General features: G+C 42.1%; 1 protein-coding gene across 1 annotated transcript; it reads right to left on the bottom strand.

Annotated features, from left to right (window-relative positions):
- Nucleotides 1–2,226: 2,226 nt before the first annotated feature.
- On the bottom strand, nucleotides 2,227–18,165 carry LOC311517779 (cysteine-rich venom protein-like). The gene is made up of 8 exons (XM_084622934.1): nucleotides 18,076–18,165; nucleotides 15,105–15,166; nucleotides 13,714–13,830; nucleotides 13,030–13,117; nucleotides 9,746–9,891; nucleotides 6,913–7,007; nucleotides 4,843–4,928; nucleotides 2,227–2,482 (listed from the first exon to the last, which is right to left on the bottom strand). Exons 2-8 carry the CDS (start codon nucleotides 15,162–15,164, stop codon nucleotides 2,355–2,357), a joined length of 720 nt encoding a protein of 239 aa, XP_084479060.1. The 5' UTR covers nucleotides 15,165–15,166; nucleotides 18,076–18,165; the 3' UTR covers nucleotides 2,227–2,354.
- Between the last annotated feature and the right edge of the window lie 200 nt (nucleotides 18,166–18,365).

Raw genomic sequence — 18,365 nt, 5'->3', positions numbered from 1 at the left:
GGTCTGCTGTGCCAACTATCTGTGCAGAGCCAGGACATCACGCAGAGAAAACACACGCACATGCAGCCAACATCTGACGACAACTGTATTTTAAGACAGGAGCCAACAAGCCAGCATAAGGTTTTAGAGAGGAAGTCACATTCCATATATGGTATCACTTGTGCAATGGGTAACCTAGGGAGTGCCAAACTGGACCAGACCAGGGGTCCATCTAATTCAGAATCCTGTCTCCGAGAGTGCCCAGTACCAGCTAATCCAGAGGAAGGTGTAAGAACCCTGCAATCCCCTTTTTCCCACATTAGCTCTCATTCTTGTCTCTCATAGTTGGAATTTAGCTTATCCCTGAAGCACAAGGTTTAATATCCCTTCTAAACTGTATTAATTGTAACTTTGGATGTTCTTCATATCCGTATGTAATACTTTTTTGGCAGGTGTAAAATGAATGAATGGTTTATTCACTACTCATGCTTTTGGCCCTGATTCAGCAAAACACTTAACCATGTGCTCAACTATAAGCATTTGCTTACATAAGCTTGCACTTAAAGTTCAACTCTGCCTAAGTACTCTGGTGAATCAAGGCTTTTAAAGCTATAGAGGTGCCCTGCATGGCAGAGTGCCTAAAGGAGAAGTCGTGTTATGGAGAACTAAAGGGATGCTATGGGAACTGTGGGTTCATTGTTATCCACTCTCTGCTGAATGCCCAATGCAACAGCTCTTTCCCAAAGCTCAGAGACAATTGTTGTGTATTATCTATAACACTCCCTCTCTGTGATAGTGAGGTGGGAGGAAACCGGATTCCAGACTGAATGTAAGAAGGAGAGAGAAGGGCAAATTCATTCTTAGTGAAATTCCACCTCCTTACATGAATAGTCTTTATTCATTCGACTTGGCCCTTTGTGAGCCGCAGAACTTTTTGTCTATTTGTTGTTACTTGGACTAGAATTGCTTCTCTGATGTCTACATTCTTTGACTTTTTCTACCCGAGAAACTTCACCTCTTCAAAATATAACTGTGTGTTACAGATCTTCTGCAGTGTTTCCAGGAATATCAGTCAAACACTGATTGCAGCACCAAGGCTATACGGACAAAGAATTGTGATAAAGACTTGCACTCCAGGGAACCTGGTGAAACAGTATTTTACATGAGGCAAAAGTAATAAAAGCCAAAACAAATTGTGCAATATTGAACGAGTAATGTAATGAGTAATACAGAAATGACAATTTAAAAGTAACTCAGGTGACAGCTCTCTATTTGTTATTAGAAGAACATTTCCCTATCTCATAATCCTTCCTTCCTTGCGTGGTAATTACTTTCAAGAATAGACTTATTGATGCCATTGTTCCAACAGCCCTTTTTCACTGAGGGTCAGATTTTGGCAGTCTTATTCATGCTGGGTAGTATCCTATACTAGGAGTAGTCCAATTAATCTAAGTGAACCAAATTCTGATGTCCTCCTTGCAATGCAGTCCACAGGGTTATTTGCAGAGTAAGGTACTACTCCATGTGATCAAGTGTGGCAGAATCCAGCCCTCAGTACTTTTAGTGGGAACAGTTCTGCTACCCTTACTCCTATTGATTAAGACCTTACAACCCTTGTATTCCTGTTGCAACTAGCGGGAATGCTTGTGCAGTAAGGTGACTCTCCACATGAATGAAGATGGAGATGTATTCTCAGTGGTGGAAGAGGACAGGACAAGGAGTAATGGTCTCAAGTTGCAGTGGGGGAGGTTTAGGTTGGATATTAGGAAAAACTTTTTCACTAGGAGGGTGGTGAAACACTGGAATGCGTTGCCTAGGGAGGTGGTGGAATCTCCTTCCTTAGAAGTTTTGAAGGTCAGGCTTGACAAAGCCCTGGCTGGGATGATTTAAGTGGGGATGGGTCCTGCTTTTGAGCAGGGGGTTGGACTAGATGACCTCCTGAGGTCCCTTCCAACCCTGATATTCTATGATTCTATGTCTGGCCCATTGTATCAATGGGATTACTTACAGAATAAGGACTATACATGTATATCTTGGCAGGAACTGATCTTTAGATAGATAGTACTTTAAATAGTATTTTGTAGAGAGTGTAGTTGCTATTGATGGAGAAGAAATCTCAGTCATTGAATATGATATAAGTCTAGCATGTCAGATGCTGAATTTCAAGCAAAGAAGAAAAATCTACAACATTTTAAAACAAAGAATTAAAGTAGGATAAGAACCTAAATTGAATGGCAAGATCCTACACTCAGATGAGTAGCCCTATTGAAGTCACTAGGACTACACACATGAGGGCTGCAAGATGGTACCCTGATTTTCTAAAAGGTGCTCTCATTAAAAAGAAGAATTTCCATGAAGGGCGGAATCCGAGGCTGTTATTTTATTTCAGTGGTGCAATGGCAGGCGGCAAGACAGTATTTCTTGATCATGGAGTGTTCACATCCATAGTTCTTTGCTAAATCAGGACAGTTTGAGTATGTGTCCACATACGTACAAGGATTGGCTGAAAATGAAACACATCATGAGATTAGATATTAAAGGAAACAGTGTAGGCTGTTTTTCCTCTTGTTAAAGCATATTTTGACAAAATAAACATTTTTCACTGTATTTTTTTCAGCACAGTTTTACTTATTCCCCAGTAAGGTTCTAAAAGTCTAACTGGCCACAGAAATATTGTTTACTTAATTCAAGGCATTTTATTAGGTGGAGCAATGTTTTTTGCTTTAATACAGCTTATTACAATACCATTACAATAAGGAGAAGTCAGGTTTGGAGGCTGGTTTCATTTTAAAAAGACAGGATCTGTTCTCTGTCCTTTATTTCCCAGTAGCATTTTTGTCCCAGGAATGAGTTATCCAGATTTGCAAACCTAGTGTATTCTGTGGACTGTATCAATATATCAGCCCAGTCATCCAGGAGGAAGATGTCATAAGGAACTGTCCTACTTCCCTTGCACGTTTGTCCCGGGGCTTGGCACAATCTCACTTTGAGCTCAGGGTGAAATCCATCCCTGTGTTGACGGTCAGTGCAAGGCCAGTGCCACATTACAGTCCAACTTAGCCCATGAAAATAGCAACTCGTGGGTCCTTAATGGGGCATCGGGTTTGTGATGACCCTCTGCACATGGATAAGTTCCATCTTTCAGGAATTCAGTGACTCAGTGTGATGGTGCTAGTCACCCCAAAATGAGTAGAGGAGCTGAATGGAGGGCAGAGCAATGGCCCCATTCTCCTCTGTGCACATTCAGTGGGGTGTGCTGTCTGCATCATTTCACAGGGTGACAGCAGCCATACTGTCCCTTTACTCCCAGGACTATTGTGCCTGCCTCCAGGAGTTCCACCATCTGTCCGTATGTGTGTCTTGGAAGTTACAACTGCAAAATCCACTGCAGGTTTTTCTATACACTCAGCAGTACAAATCCAAGTGGCTTTGGTTGTTAGCAAAAGGCCCTGACAGTCTACCATATGAGAGAGGGGGATGAGAGCCGCCTCTCTCTGCCTGGGGAGGCATATGAGGAGACATTACAGACTAGAGACTCGGTCATTCAGCCAGCTTGTTCTCGCACACCATGAGGCAGCTTTGCTGTCGTTAGAGAGGCACCATGGCAAGCTTAGAAGGAACTTGTTGCTCACGGGCAAAGGGTCTGGTATATAAAACACCCAGGGCTAGAATGTGCAATGCTCACTCGGGTGGAGGAGCACTTACTCAGTCCCACTGAAGCCAACGGAGCTACTTGCATAAGTAAGAGCTCACCAGGGTGAGTAAAAGTTCCACACTGGGGCTCAAAGGTTATTACCCAGAATGAGAAGTAGGAAATTGCCATTACTCCACTTGGACTGGACAACTAATTTGGTCTAAAACCCTGGTGGGAACTTGCTCTTGCCATTGTAGGTGTTAAATGTTTTAAATGTTTTCAAAAGCTCCTTTTTCTTTCTTTCTTTTTTTTTTTGGGGGGGGGGGGAGGTGGGGAAGAGGCAGAGTTAATGGTGATCTCCTGGCTCATATTAAGCAGAAGCGTACTCCACAAGTTATCTCACTGATTTCAGTTGGAATATTCATTATCTATTTATGTAGTGCCTAGCACAACGGAGTCCTGGTCCATGACAGTGGCTCCTAAGTGCTATCGCAATACAAATAATAAATCAGGCTAATGGTATGAAGTCCTATTCAGTACAAAATCACAGAAATGCAGGGCCAGAATGGACCTTGAGAGGTCATCTGCTCCAATGCTGAGGCAGAAATAAATATTCCTAGGCCATCCCTGACAAGTTAATCTAGCCTAGTCTTAAAAACAAACAAACTTCCAATGATGGGAATTCCAACCTGTTCCTGTGCTTAACTATCCTTATAGTTAGAAAGATTTTCCTGATATCTAAATCTCCCTTACTGTAAACTAAGCCAATTAGTTCTTGTCCTACCCTGGAGGGATGTGCAAAACAATTGATCGCCATCTCCTTTATAACAAAATTGCACATCTTTGCAGACTATGTCCCCCTCAGTCTTCTCTCTTGAGGGGGACATGATGACACAATGACATTCCCCAGACATACCAGTCCCCCATCAGAAGCCCTTACACGAGCCCCGACACATGCTCATTTTCAAACATGGCATGCTTAGCAATGAGCTGTTTCAGAGTAGCAGCCGTTTTAGTCTGTATTCGCAAAAAGAAAAGGTTAGTCTCTAAGGTGCCACAAGTACTCCTTTTCTTTTAGCAATGAGCGTGTGTAAGGGCATTGCAGTCTGGCTCTGGAGCCATGGTTTTTGAATTGATAATTTCCCAAAGCCTTCCCGCCAAGGGAATTAAACATTGTTTTGCAGTGGCAAAGTTGTCACTTATTAATACTTCAAATTGCTAAAACTTACTGCATAGTCCATTGTTACAAGCATTGGGGCAATCTCCACACGCGGCTCCTGATTTGTAAGGTGTTTTTAAGGAATTGATATTCCCCCTGAAAAGGTAAAATTAAACAGCATAAAATGTAAAGCCAGTCTACAACACACATCTTCATTTACATTGCAGGAATGGGTGTGATTAGCAGGTTGTGCAGACATCCCCTCACAAGCTCTAATCCTGCTACCAGGCTGCAAATCAGTGAAGACGTCTTGGGGTAGGCTTGGGCACAGGCTGCTCAAGTGAGCCTGTGCCTAGAGGGGTCAGGCAGGCTTATCCAGCCTGGGCTGATGCCTGTTTTGATGCACGCTTACTATTACTTTTGCAAGCGAGCTAGAATAAAACTAGCACAGGTGCCATTGCAGGGTAGACACACCCTTAGTCTGGTGTGTATCAAATCACAATTTCAAATGTCAAAGTGTAACTCTTAATATGAATCAAAGATGTGTAGCCAAACCCCTGCATTTCTTTGAAACTCTCACCCCTTGGCTTTATCGTTAACGATTGATTGCTTACAATACTTGCAAGTGTTCATGTGCCATCCTGATCAGAGGGCTCGCAGCGACCAGCGCAGCTTACTTCAGAGGCAGGTACAATGAATGCTGCGGGCAGTGGCGGATTTAGAGTTAGTGGGGCCCTGGGCGCACTTCATTTTGGGGTGGGGGGGCTCCCCTCAGGACCCAGCCAAGAAAAATAACATTCTCTCTTAGCTCCCCCCCACACTTTTTATTCTTTTTTTTCATCCTCCTCCTATAGTATAAGTAATGGGAAGTAAATGAAAATAAAGTGAGGTACCTTGACTGGGGCAGAGGGTAGGGGTACAGGAGGGGGTGCAGGGGTACGGCTCTGGGAGGAAGTTTGGGTGCTGGATGTGGGCTCTGGGCTGGGGCAGGGGGTTGGAGTGTGAGAAGGGGTAAGGAGTGCACAGTGCAGGCTCTGGGCTGGGGCTTGGGATGCAGGAGGGGGTGTGGGGTGCAGACTCTGGGAGAGAGTTTGGGTGTGGGAGGTGAGGGGTTGGGCTCTGGGGTGGGACAGGGGATTGGGGTGTGGGAGGGGAGGAGGAGTTTGGGGTCTGGGAGGAAGTTTGGGTGAAGGCTCTGGGATGGGGCAGGGTGTTGGGGTGTGGGAGGGGGCAGGAGGGCAGTGCTTCTCTTGGGTGGCATGGCTCCCAAAGTGACCGGCACCCCCCCACCCCCCGGCAGCAGCTCCTAGCGATTCCCGGCCAATGGGAGCTGCGGAGTCAGAGCTCAGGGTGGGGGCAGCGCGTGGAGACACCTCCCCCCCCCTCCAGGGGCTGCAGGGACATGCTGGCTGCTTCCAGGAGTGAAGCAGTGTGGAGGGAGGGAGGCAGAGCAGGCAGGGAGCCACCTTAGCCATACTGCGTTGCTGCTGGCATGTCTCTGCACACCCCTGGGGTGGGTGGGGGACAGCGGGTCTCCGTGCGCTGCCTGGGGTGGGTGCTGTGCGCGGAGCCACCTCCCCCCCGTCAGGGGCGTGCAGAGACGTTCCAGCAGCTGGCCGTTTCCGGGAGCGGCGTGGGGCCACGGGCCATGGCATGCTGGCAGCCTGCCTGCCTGAGCCCTGCTGCACCACCAGGCGGGACTCGGGGGCAGATTGTAAGATATTTGTCCTGCATTTGGGGGACCCCCTGCCACCGCACAGTTTGTTTCATGGTAAATCTGCTCCTGTGCAGGAGGCAGTTATTGGATAACATGCCCCAGGAAAAGCTTCTTGCAGTTATTGGATAAAAAGAAGATGCTCGTATTTCTCACTTACTAAGCAGTTAGAAAAGAATGCTTAGATTTTTAAGCAGAGCAGACCTCACTGAGAAATTATTAAGGGTTTTATGAGTTGTTTTATTTTAGAATGTAATTTGCACATATGCTTCTGCACACCATTATGACTGAATTGCCCCTCCGACCATAAACCCACTAAAAATTATGATGCAATCTGCAATGTAGCTTCAAGTTTCCTGGGTCATTTTAATTAATTAAAAAACGAAGGAATTCCAATAATCAATTAAATCTATAGCTAATACATACGCAGGGCAGTAATGGCAAACATAAAAGTATTTGTATTCGCTCTCAGGACAAAAGGCAACTGCACATCCAATCTGGTAAGACTTGTACCAAACTACCTGGAGACAGAAGAGTAACTACGTGAGTGAATGTGAAAGACTATATTTTTAATATCAAATATACATTTTAAAAGGTTTTGAATGAAGCTGGATTTGGGCACATTATCTTATTACACAGTGTGGCAGAATATAAGTCACATCTTGTAGGAGAGAAACCAGAAACAAGCAAGTAGTTTTCGTATGGTCTTATTCACCCTTTATAGCATGTAATGGGAATGAAACGCAAGCAACATGGTAGATTCTCAGTCACCTGGAATATTTAAATCAAGACATATACATACAAACAACACATACTCTGGTTCAGCCACAGACTGTTGGGCAAGATTCAGGATTCACTAGATAAAAATATCCTGTCAATGTTACCCACAGCTGGTGAGACTAGATGGTCATAATGGCCCCTTCAGGGCAGGCAGTCTAAGACAATCCGATTCTACAGGGTTTGTAAACCTATCTAGAGATGGGTTTCAGAGTAGCAGCCATGTTAGTCTGTATTCACAAAAAGAAAAGGAGTACTTGTGGCACCTTAGAGACTAACAAATTTATTTGAGCATAAGCTTTCGTGAGCTACAGCTCACTTCATCGGGTGCATTCAGTGGAAAATACAGTGGGGAGATTTATATACATAGAGAACATGAAACAATGGGTGCTACCATACACACTGTAAGGAGAGTGATCACTTAAGATGAGCTATTACAAGCAGGAGAGTGGGGGGGAGAAAAGGGGGGAAAGAACCCATGGACCCATGGAACAGAAGCCCTTGGACCCATGGACCCATGGAACAGAAGCCCTTGAGGAATTCCACCATGATTTCAACAATTTCCATCCCACCATCAACCTCAGCCTGGACCAGTCCACACAAGAGATCCACTTCCTGGACACTATGGTGCTAATAAGCGATGGTCACATAAACACCATCCTATACTGGAAACCTACTGACCGCTATTCCTACCTACATGCCTCCAGCTTTCACCCAGACCACACCACACAATCCATTGTCTACAGCCAAGCTCTACGATACAGCCGCATTTTCTCCAACCCCTGAGACAGAGACAAACACCAGCAAGATCTCTATCAAATGTTCTTACAACTACAGTACCCTCCTGCTGAAGTGAAGAAACAGATTGACAGAGCCAGAAGAGTACCCAGAAGTCACCTACTACAGGACAGGCCCAACAAAGAAAATAACAGAACGTCTCTAGCCATCACCTTCAGCCCCCAACTAAAACCTCTCCAACGGATCATCAAGGATCTACAACCTATCCTGAAGGATGACCCATCACTCTCACAGATCTTGGGAGACAGGCCAGTCCTTGCTTACAGACAGCCCCCCAACCTGAAGCAAATACCAGCAACCACACACCACACAACAGAACCACTAACCCAGGAACCTATCCTTGCAACAAAGCCCATTGCCAACTGTGTCCACATAACTATTCGGGGGACACCATCATATGGCCTAATCACATCAGCCACACTATCAGAGGCTCGTTCACCTGAACATCTACCAATGTGATATATGCCAACATGTGCCAGCAATGCCCCTCTGCCATGTACATTGGTCAAACTGGACAGTCTCTACGTAAAAGAATAAATGGACACAAATCAGCCATCAAGAATTATAACATTCAAAACCAGTCGGAGAACACTTCAATCTCTCTGGTCACTCGATTTCTGGACTAAAAGTGGCAATTCTTCAACAAAAAGACTTAAAAAACAGACTCCAACGAGAGACTGCTGAATTGGAATTAATTTGCAAATTGGATACAATTAACTTAGGCTTGAATAGAGACTGGGAGTGGTTGAGTCACTACACAAAGTAAAACTATTTCCCCTTGTTTATTCGCCCCCTCCCACTGTTCTTCAGACGTTCTTGTTAACTGCTGGAAATGGCCCACCTTGATTATCACTACAAAAGGTTTCCGCCCCCCCGCTCTCCTGCTGGTAATAGCTCACCTTAAGTGATCACTCTCGTTACAGTGTGTATGGTAACACCCATTGTTTCATGTTCTCTATGTATATACATCTTCCCACTGTATTTTCCACTGAATGCACCCGATGAAGTGAGCTATAGCTCATGAAAGCTTATGCTCAAATAAATTTGTTAGTCTCTAAGGTGCCACAAGTACTCCTTTTCTTTTTATCTAGAGATGTTTATCTCTCTAGGTTCGCCCCCATTCCAGTAATAACTTAGGGCCTCCAAAATATTCAAAAAATACAAATAAATTCTCTCACACATTCTTCCTTCCTAATCTGTAGGAGAATTAGCTTGATTAGTTTATAATTTCTGAATGTGTATGTGTCTGAAGAAGTTATTGAAGGAACGCTAAGGGAAGATAATAACTTATAACCTAATTTGCCATCAGTACAGCAAGAACAACATTACACCCACAAGAAAAAAATCTAGTAGGTTATCGAGTCTATCCCTCTGCCAATGTGGTATTGTTCCCTACAACTTAAGGAGCTTGCTCTAGCCTAGTTTTAAAATATCCAAACCATAGGGTTTCCACCATATCCCTTAATAGACCTCACTGTGAGGAAGTTGGTCATAATATTTAGTCTACAATTTCCATATTCTTATTTTTTTTTTAATTTTTCTCTGTTGGAATAATTCTTATCCTTCATGGTGTTTATTTTCTTTAAATATATTGAAGCTGTTATTTCTCCTACCCATGATAATCATTTAGTCAAACATGTATCAGTTAAAACATGAATGTAACAAGTGATGCTATGGTCCCTACCTGAGTATAATGGCCAATCACTGCACCTGGTTTGGTTGGTCCAATGCCGTACATGAAATTTTCCACCTCATTGTACCAGGCTTGAATTGCATCTGACCAGGAATTGGGTGCAGTTGACATGTAGAGATTTTCGCCACAGCCCACTGCTGAAAATGGAAAGGAAACCGTTCACAAAAGCTGATGAAAGAGGCTTAAGAAGATACAAGTGTTTCATCATGTGGATAGAACCAGTAGAAGATTCAGAAATTTCTAGGAAAGTCTGGTGGGAAGAATTTGTTTCATTTCCTGAACATCCACACACTACAGTGTTGCCCTTTGTCACTCTCCAGGTCATGAGTGAATGGTGTTGGGTAAATCCCAATGGTTCAAAGGTTAACTTTGATTCTCATAAGCATTCAAAGATTCAGATCCCGAATAGTCTCATACTGGACCAGCCTTCTGGTTTCCTCCATAAACTATGTCTATATTTCAAGGAGCTACTGTTAAGGATCTACAAGCTGAATGGAAACTTTTTAAAGACACCACAATAGAGGCTCAACTTAAATGTATACCCCAAATTAAAAACCATAGTAAGCGAACCAAAAAAGTGACACAATGGCTAAACAACCCAGTAAAAGAAGCAGTGAGAGACAAAAAGGCATCCTTTAAAAAGTGGAAGTTAAATCCTTGTGAGGAAAATAGAAAGGCGCATAAACTCTGGCAAATGAAGTGTAAAAATATAATTAGGAAGGCCAAAAAAGAATTTGAAGAACAACTAGTCAAAGTCTCAAAAATTTATAGCAAAATTTTTTCCATGCTAAACAACTGGTGGAGCCACTGGACAATCGAGATGCTAAAGGAGCACTCAAGGACGATAAGGCTACTGTGGAGAAACTAAATGAATTCTTTGCATCAGGCTTCATGGCTGAGGATGTGAGGGAGATTCCCAAACTGTTCCAAATTGAGGTATCATTGGAGGAGATTTTGGAACAAATTGATAAACTAAACAGTAATAAGTCACCAGGACCAGATCCTATTCACCAAAAGTTATGAAGAAACTCAAATGTGAGATTGCAGAACTACTAACTGTCATCTCTAACCTATAATTTAAATCAGCTTCTGTACTGAATGACTGGAGCATAGCTAATTGTGATGCTAATTTTTAAAAAGGGCTCCAGAGGTGATCCTGGGAATTACAGGGCAGTAAGCCTGACTTCAGTATTTTGAAACTATAGTAAAGAACAAAATTGTCAGACACATAGATGAACATAATTTGTTGGGGAAGAGTCAACATGGTTTTTATAAAGGGAAATCATGCCTCACCAATCTACTAGAATTCTTTGAGGGGGTCAACAAGCATGTGGACAAGGGGGATCCAGTGGATACAGTGTTCTTAGATTTTCAGAAAGACTTTGACAAGGTCCCTCACCAAAGGCTCTTAAGCAAAGTAAGCTGTCATGGGATAAGAGGGAAGGTGTTCTCATGAATTGGTAACTGGTTAAAAGATAGGCAACAAAGGGTAGGAATAAATTATCAGATTTCAAAATGGAGAGAGGTAAATAGTTGTGTCCCCCAGGGGTCTGCACTGAGACCAATCCTATTCAATAAATTTATAAATGATCTGGAAAAAGGGGTAAACAGTGAGGTGCCAAAATTTGCAGATGATACAAAACTACTCAAGATAATTAAGTCCCAGGCAGACTGCGAAGAGCTAGAAAAGGACCTCACAAAACTGGGTGACGGGGCAACAAAATGGCAGATGAAATTCACTGTTGATAAATGCAAAGTAATGCACAATGGAAAACAAAATTCCAACAATACAGATAAAGTGATGGGGTCTAAATGAGCTGTTTCCACTTAAGAAAGAGATCTTGGAGTCGTGGATAGTTCTCTAAAAACATCCACTCAATGTGAAGCGGCAATCAAAAAAGCTAACAGAATGTTGGGAACCATTAAGAAAGGGATAGAGAATAAGACAGAAAATATCATATTGCCTCTATATAAATCCATGGTATGCCCACATCTTGAATACTGCGTACAGATGTGGTCGCCCCATCTCAAAAAAGATATATTGGAATTGGAAAAGATTCAGAAAAGGGCAACAAAAATGATTAGGGGTATGGAACAGCTTCTGTATGAGAGGAGAGATAAATAAGACAGGGGCTATTCAGCTTGTGAAAGAGACGGAGGGGGTTATGATTGAGGTCTATAAAATCATGACTGGTGTGCAGAAAATAAATAAGGAAGTGTTATTTACTCCTCCTCATCACACAAGAACTATGGGTCACCAAAAGAAATTAATAGGCAGCAGGATTAAAACAAACAAAAGGAAGTATTTCTTCATACAATCCACAGACAACCTGTGGAATTCTTTGCCAGAGGATGTTGAAGGCCGAGACTACAACAGGGTTCAAAAAAGAACTAGATAAATTCATGGAGGATAGGTCCATCAATGGCTATTACCCAGCATGGGCAGGGATGGTGTCCCTAGCCTCTGTTTGCCAGAAGCTGGGAGTGGGCAGCAGGGAATGGATCACTGGATGATTACCTGTTCTGTTCATTCCCCCTGGGGCACCTGGCATTGGCCACTGTCGCAAGACAGGGTACTGTGCTGTTGGACTTTTGGTCTGAACCAATATGGCTATGCTTATGTTCTTAATCCACCCTGGTGTTTGTTATGAAAATATTGAGAAAATAGGTTTTCTTGCAATGATTCTTAAATTAGGAGTAACTCCATGGAAGTCAGTGGCATTACACCAGTGTAAAACTGGTGCAACATAGATCAGAATCAAAGCTTAAATTTGGATCTGGATTCAAACTTTCTCATGTGTCAGGAGTGTTCATGTCCATTGTTTTGTTTTGGGTCGAGTCTTGAATAATCTCAAAGTAACAACTGCATTGTTCATCACTCTGTGACCTCTATTAAAAGTGTTTTACCTTCATACAAAATACTCTTCAAATTGTTAGAGCTGTTTAGGGATAAGGAGTCAGAGGAGGGGGATTGGAAGGAAATAAATCTCAACAAAAACATTTGAAAATTTTTCCCTTTTTTCCCCAAAGTTAAAAATTGTGAAATTTTTTGGAAATTTTTCATTATTTCTTTAATGTTGAAATTTCGTCTATATTAAAAAAATATTGCTTAACTCTAAATATCACACAGCAGAATAGATGAATCCATACACTCCGCTGTTATAAATGTTATTCATTCAGTAAAACATTAATACCACTTAAATATGAATGGGGTTATATTATCTGAAAATTGCTTGAATTATGCATTATTCATTTCAAACTGACACTTTACTTACTAGTTGTCCTTCTGTTTTCAGGACTGTGGGATAAAGTACATTCATTTGCCCAACTTTTGGCATTCTCTGCAGCTGCAGGACTCCATTCCTTAATGAAACGAGAAACATTACGTGTTCAGATGTGCACCTCTTAGTAATGCAGAATGTAGAAGAGAACATACACTTGGATATTGCATTTTCAAAGTGTTTAAAATCTTGACAACTCCTTCTCTTTCATTTGGGCAGTAAAAGGAGAAGGGGCTCTGTAGCTACACACCTTAGGTGGCTAGATATCATGGTGACTAGCTAGAGAGAACATACCACAAGGCACGTGGGAGACCAGAGCTAATGGGTTTTCCATTCACTTGAAAAGGAGATGTTGTTCATGAGCAGCAAGATTTGTCACCCGCAAGGTGCTCCCTTCCCTTGATAACTCATGTTCTCTAACATCTTATTGGGGAAAAGATTCAAATGGCATGTTTTCTGCCGGCTGAAATGCTCTGCCCTTGCATATTCTCTAGTAACTTCATGCATCCGATGAAGTGAGCTGTAGCTCACGAAAGCTTATGCTCAAAGAAATTTGTTAGTCTCTAAGGTGCCACAAGTCCTCCTTTTCTTTTTGCAGATACAGACTAACACGGCTGCTACTCTGAAACCTAGTAACATTAGTATACATTACAGATTAGTTTGCAAAATGCATCTTACCATCCTCAGCATGTTGCGAGCAGTTGGCATCACCCCTCTCCTTAGGGCATTGTGCTTGTCAACAATCTCCTTTTGTTGATCTGCTTTGTCAGTTGACAGAGAAGCAAAACCTGATGTCTAAATAAAAAAAAAAGTACAATGGTTTTTTGGTATATAGGTTGTGTGAGTGAAAAAATATTTTATAAGTGAAGCTAGGAATCAATTCCAAGTAATGTGTCTTTATAAACATCATCAGTTCATGAAATATTTTAAGAATAATTTAATCAGAATGAATCAATAATTAATTAATAAATTATGGGTCAGATTCTGATATCTGTATTCTGTGTTACCTAGCACCCTACTTCATATGTGCTCCTGGTGAGCACAATTTAGAACTGAGAAACTAATATTAGTATCTAATCTTAGGATTTTTTTAGATTGACAGATTCTTCTAAATACTGTATATTTGGCCATATTTAGTGCTGGTAAAGACAGGAACAACTACATAGAATTATTTATTTATTTACATTGTGGTTGCTCCTAGGAACCCTTGTCATTGATGAGGATCCCATTGTGCTAAGAACTGCATGGACATATAGCAAAGAGATTCTTATATGGAGCTATGTGACTATTAAGCATCTGTTTGGAAATTTTTGCCGAAGCTTTTGACATTTTGAAATTCTTCTTTCACATCTGTGAAAATACCATGAACAATTTGAGTTCTTTAGTGTATCCAATGAAGTGAGCTGTAGCTCACGAAAGCTTATGCTCAAATAAATTTGTTAGTCTGTAAGGTGCCACAAGTCCTCCTTTTCTTTTAGTGTACTATAGTATTTCTTCATGATCGTGAATGTCATACCTAAGGTTACAAAACAGTTTTCATTATAACCCTCAGTTTTCCCAATTATGAACATCTAAGCTCAGTCAGTATTACTGCACGTATGTGTCATTTCACTTTTCATTCAGCCTCACTCAGCCAAAGGTCTTAGGTCCTAATCCTAGGATTGTTTCTTAATGTGCCTGACCTGAGTAATCCTATTGCCATTGGGAGGACTACTTATATGAGTAAAGTTAATCATGAAAGTATTTGGAGGATCTGGCCTTTAGTTTGCCTTGAACACTTGAGCCATTTTAAGGACTTAAATCACGTTAAATGCTTGTGTTGCTTTAGGGACTTAACAGGGTTTAAAATTTCACCCCCACCCCCAAAAATAGTCAAAATCAACGTGAAGTGCTTTGAAATGACTGAAGTGGAATGTTTCGAATGACTTGAACCAAATGTGTTTTTCTCTTTCAGTTTGCAAAAATAGTTGAAATTTTTACTTTTCGTCCTGTTTCAGGACAAGAAATTTCAGAAATCGCAGAATATTCATGGGGTTGGAAAAACGTTTCCCACCCAGCTCTCGTCCTACCTGTCCGCTGGACGGCTGCAGCACAGCAGCCAGGCCCAGGAATGCAGCCAGCAGAATCATCTCTGAAAAGGGAAGAACAACCTGCTTAGTTCTCTTTCCTGTCTATAGCTTCTGTTTATTTAAATAATACATTCCAGCAGAAGTGTGCTCCCATGTGCTGTACATATCTAGGGTTTTTCTCAATCAGAAAGGTACTGGTTTTGTCACCAGGTCTTTATACTAGAGAGAAAAATCCTCCTTTCTTTCTCTCTCTGTTACTTCTATCAGCACTGTGAGCCAACCAGCTTTCCATGTTTTCCTCACAGTACATGCTCCTCTACTAGTGGGTTTTCTTTTAGACTGTGGTCAAACACAATGGCCTAAGTTAAGTGTAGTAGAGGGAGGTACTAATTTCTCTGCATGGAGGAAGGGGAGATATTACTACTGCTGCCACCCTGTCTTGGGGCCTTCATTATGTGGCGACAGGTTTAGTTTCTAGCCAGAGCTCCATAGGAACCTTCCCTGTGTAGACTGCTGAGGGGATGCACTGAATTAGCATGCGTACTACCCACCTTTGCAATACTCCTAGCTACTTACTGGATTGCACTTGCCCATACTGTCCATCCCATTGTGGAGGGGATGCTGAAGATGTGGTATCATAGAGGTCTCCCCAACAGACTTTCTATTCCACGCACCTGAGGTTACAGCAGCACAAGCCAGTGCAAACCCAGTTTGAATTCAGCCCCTTAGGTTTAGTTCACACCAGTGCCCCTAGTTTATAATTAAAAGCAGGGAGGTAACCATCTGCATGGAAGAAAGGTAAGATTTAGGGCTAGATGGTGACATTAGATACAACCCTGAGCAAGGGGTGGTGCATGTGCTCCCAGAAGTATCCTTAGGAGACATCCTTCTCTGCCTCAATTCCTCCCTTGCTGTCTCCTTGCTCCTCAGAATAGTAATTTGCTGCTGGTCTATAGCACCAATGTCAACTTCTACTCCCAGCTCTCGCTGCTTTCCTCATGACTCTGGCCAGTGGGTAAGGGCAGGAGCTAAGTCTCTGTCCATTCCCCTTCCACTTGCTCTGGGGAAGGAGTAAGTGGGTAAGTAACTCCCTCTACACCTACCCAACCTTTGAGTAGCTCACATGAGAATGCTGAGGAAGGGTTCCTTCTCCTCAGTGTGAATGCATAGTGTTAGTCATAATCTAGCTGAATAACTGAGAGGAATAAGCACTCAGATGTCTGCTGAATTCATGTTCAATGAGTAGGTGGTTAATGATCAGCCCTAGAATAGTGATGAGCTGGTGAGATGCAGGCCTGCCTTAGTGGTCCACCTGATAGCCCTATCCAGTGCAGAATGCAGCTGCCCATTTCTTGCACTGGACAGAACTCTTAGCATGTGAGAGGTGTGCTTGAATCCTTACACTGCATTTCTGTTTCATTCTGGGTGCAATTTAAAAAGCGCTCGGGAGTATTTTCAAATCCCTGTAAGGCCCAGGACCCATTTATCTCTGGTGATCTTTGTTCCCTATCATTGTCATTAGGATCAGCTTGGAGGCTTGGCTCAAAGTACCTGTGGTTTAACTGGCTTGGGCTAGTGGCTGGGCTGCAATTCACTTCCATTGGCCCATTGCCCAAGCCCCAGCCTTAGTACATTTAAGGGCATGATGCCAGGTAGATTTGTTATTAGCTTAATTTTGTGCTTGGTTTAGCAGGAGGTTGTTGGTTTTAGTTTAATGTATTCTTGGTTAAAATAACCATGGGGTTAGCTGACATTTCCATGTGCCGCAGAAGAGGGTCTGTAAAGCTACTTGCAAAGAGAGCATGTTGACTGAGAGCGTGGGGGAAAAGCAGGTTGCATTTTTCTCCCTGTATAGCCAGCTCCACTGCTCATCATATTGCTTGTATGACACAGTAAGCAATGGGTCCTATCCTCAGGTGGTGCAAATGGGTGTATCTCTATCAGCTTCAGTGAAGCTACACCCATTTGTATCAGCTAGGGAACTGGTCCATTTTGTCTTACACAGTCTTAATGTCTGCCTGCACTCCTCTTGGTTTAGGTATCTAGTGAGAGGTATTGGCAATCGAGTAGTATAATGGCCTTGTGACATTGTCCTGTAGCAGCTCACGCACACAGAGGATAAGGGCCCTCCTACTGCTACCATTAAAAGAGTTTCTACTTTAGCTGAACTGGTCTAGTCCTGTGCTTTTTGCAACTAAGGTTCTAATCTCAGCTCCCCAGATACTGATATGTACATGCAAAATATCTCATAATTGTATCTGTCTGTGGCATCTGCATTCATTATGCATTGACAGTTCCTCAGCGGGCAATGCAACTATGTTAATTTTTACTAGCTAAGGATCTGCTCCTAATCTCTAAAATATATTAACACTAAACAGATTAATGCTGATCTTTAGGGGTAATAAACATGCATTTTCTTTCCTGCTAATACATGTTTATGGTGCTGTGTTTGTTTGACTCTAAAGTATCGTTATCATGCATTTGTTATCTTATAACTTTACCTTACTATTTCCAAATGTAATATTATGCATGACTGCCCCAGTATTTGAGATTAAAGAAATATTCTTAATAACATTAATTTTTCCTGCGTTTCATTATGAACTAGACAATGGGAGGATTTTTTGGTAAATTTGTGGCCGTGAACAAGTTTTTCAAGCAAAAATGCATCTGTTTTCAAATGAAACCGGACCAGTTTTATTATTTAATACCCCTGCTTAGCTGCTGCTTTGTTGCCTAGTCACATAGTGTAAAGGGTACTTCTCATTTTTTCTTGATTCTTTCCATATTTTCTCTTCTTATTTTTGCTAAACCTTTGACTATTTTTTAGTCTTCCCCATTTCATTGAAAAAAATCAAGGCATTATATTGCTCTGAGTGCCTGAATGTTTCCAACAGCCTTCTTTGTAGCAAATTATGTTTTAAAACCTGAGAATAAATTCCCTATATGTTAAATAAAGGAATGTAAATCTTACCTTTCCTTTCTGGGAAGACAGGAAATGTCTTCTGCACCTTTCAAGAGTTGGTGGAAGTGAATGGATTTCTTCACTGGAGCATGATATATAGCTCACCTGTTTCTTGCTGTGGTAAGGTGAGTCAACATCACAGAGGGCATTATAAAAAACTAATTGAACTGGATAGAACACTGGGTTTCTCATACATTCTTGCAAAAAGACGTTGTTTGTATTTGATTTTTACTTCCTCCTATTGCGTACTTAAAGTGCCTGAAAATCTTTGCTTTACAGTTGTACATTGTGAAATTTAC

This window comes from Lepidochelys olivacea, assembly GCF_965140295.1.
Source record: "Lepidochelys olivacea isolate rLepOli2 genome assembly, chromosome: 3".
Classification (NCBI taxonomy): Eukaryota; Metazoa; Chordata; order Testudines; family Cheloniidae; genus Lepidochelys; species Lepidochelys olivacea.
The sequence above is the reverse complement of the archived record's forward strand: the minus strand, read 5'-3'. Positions and strand labels throughout refer to the sequence as shown.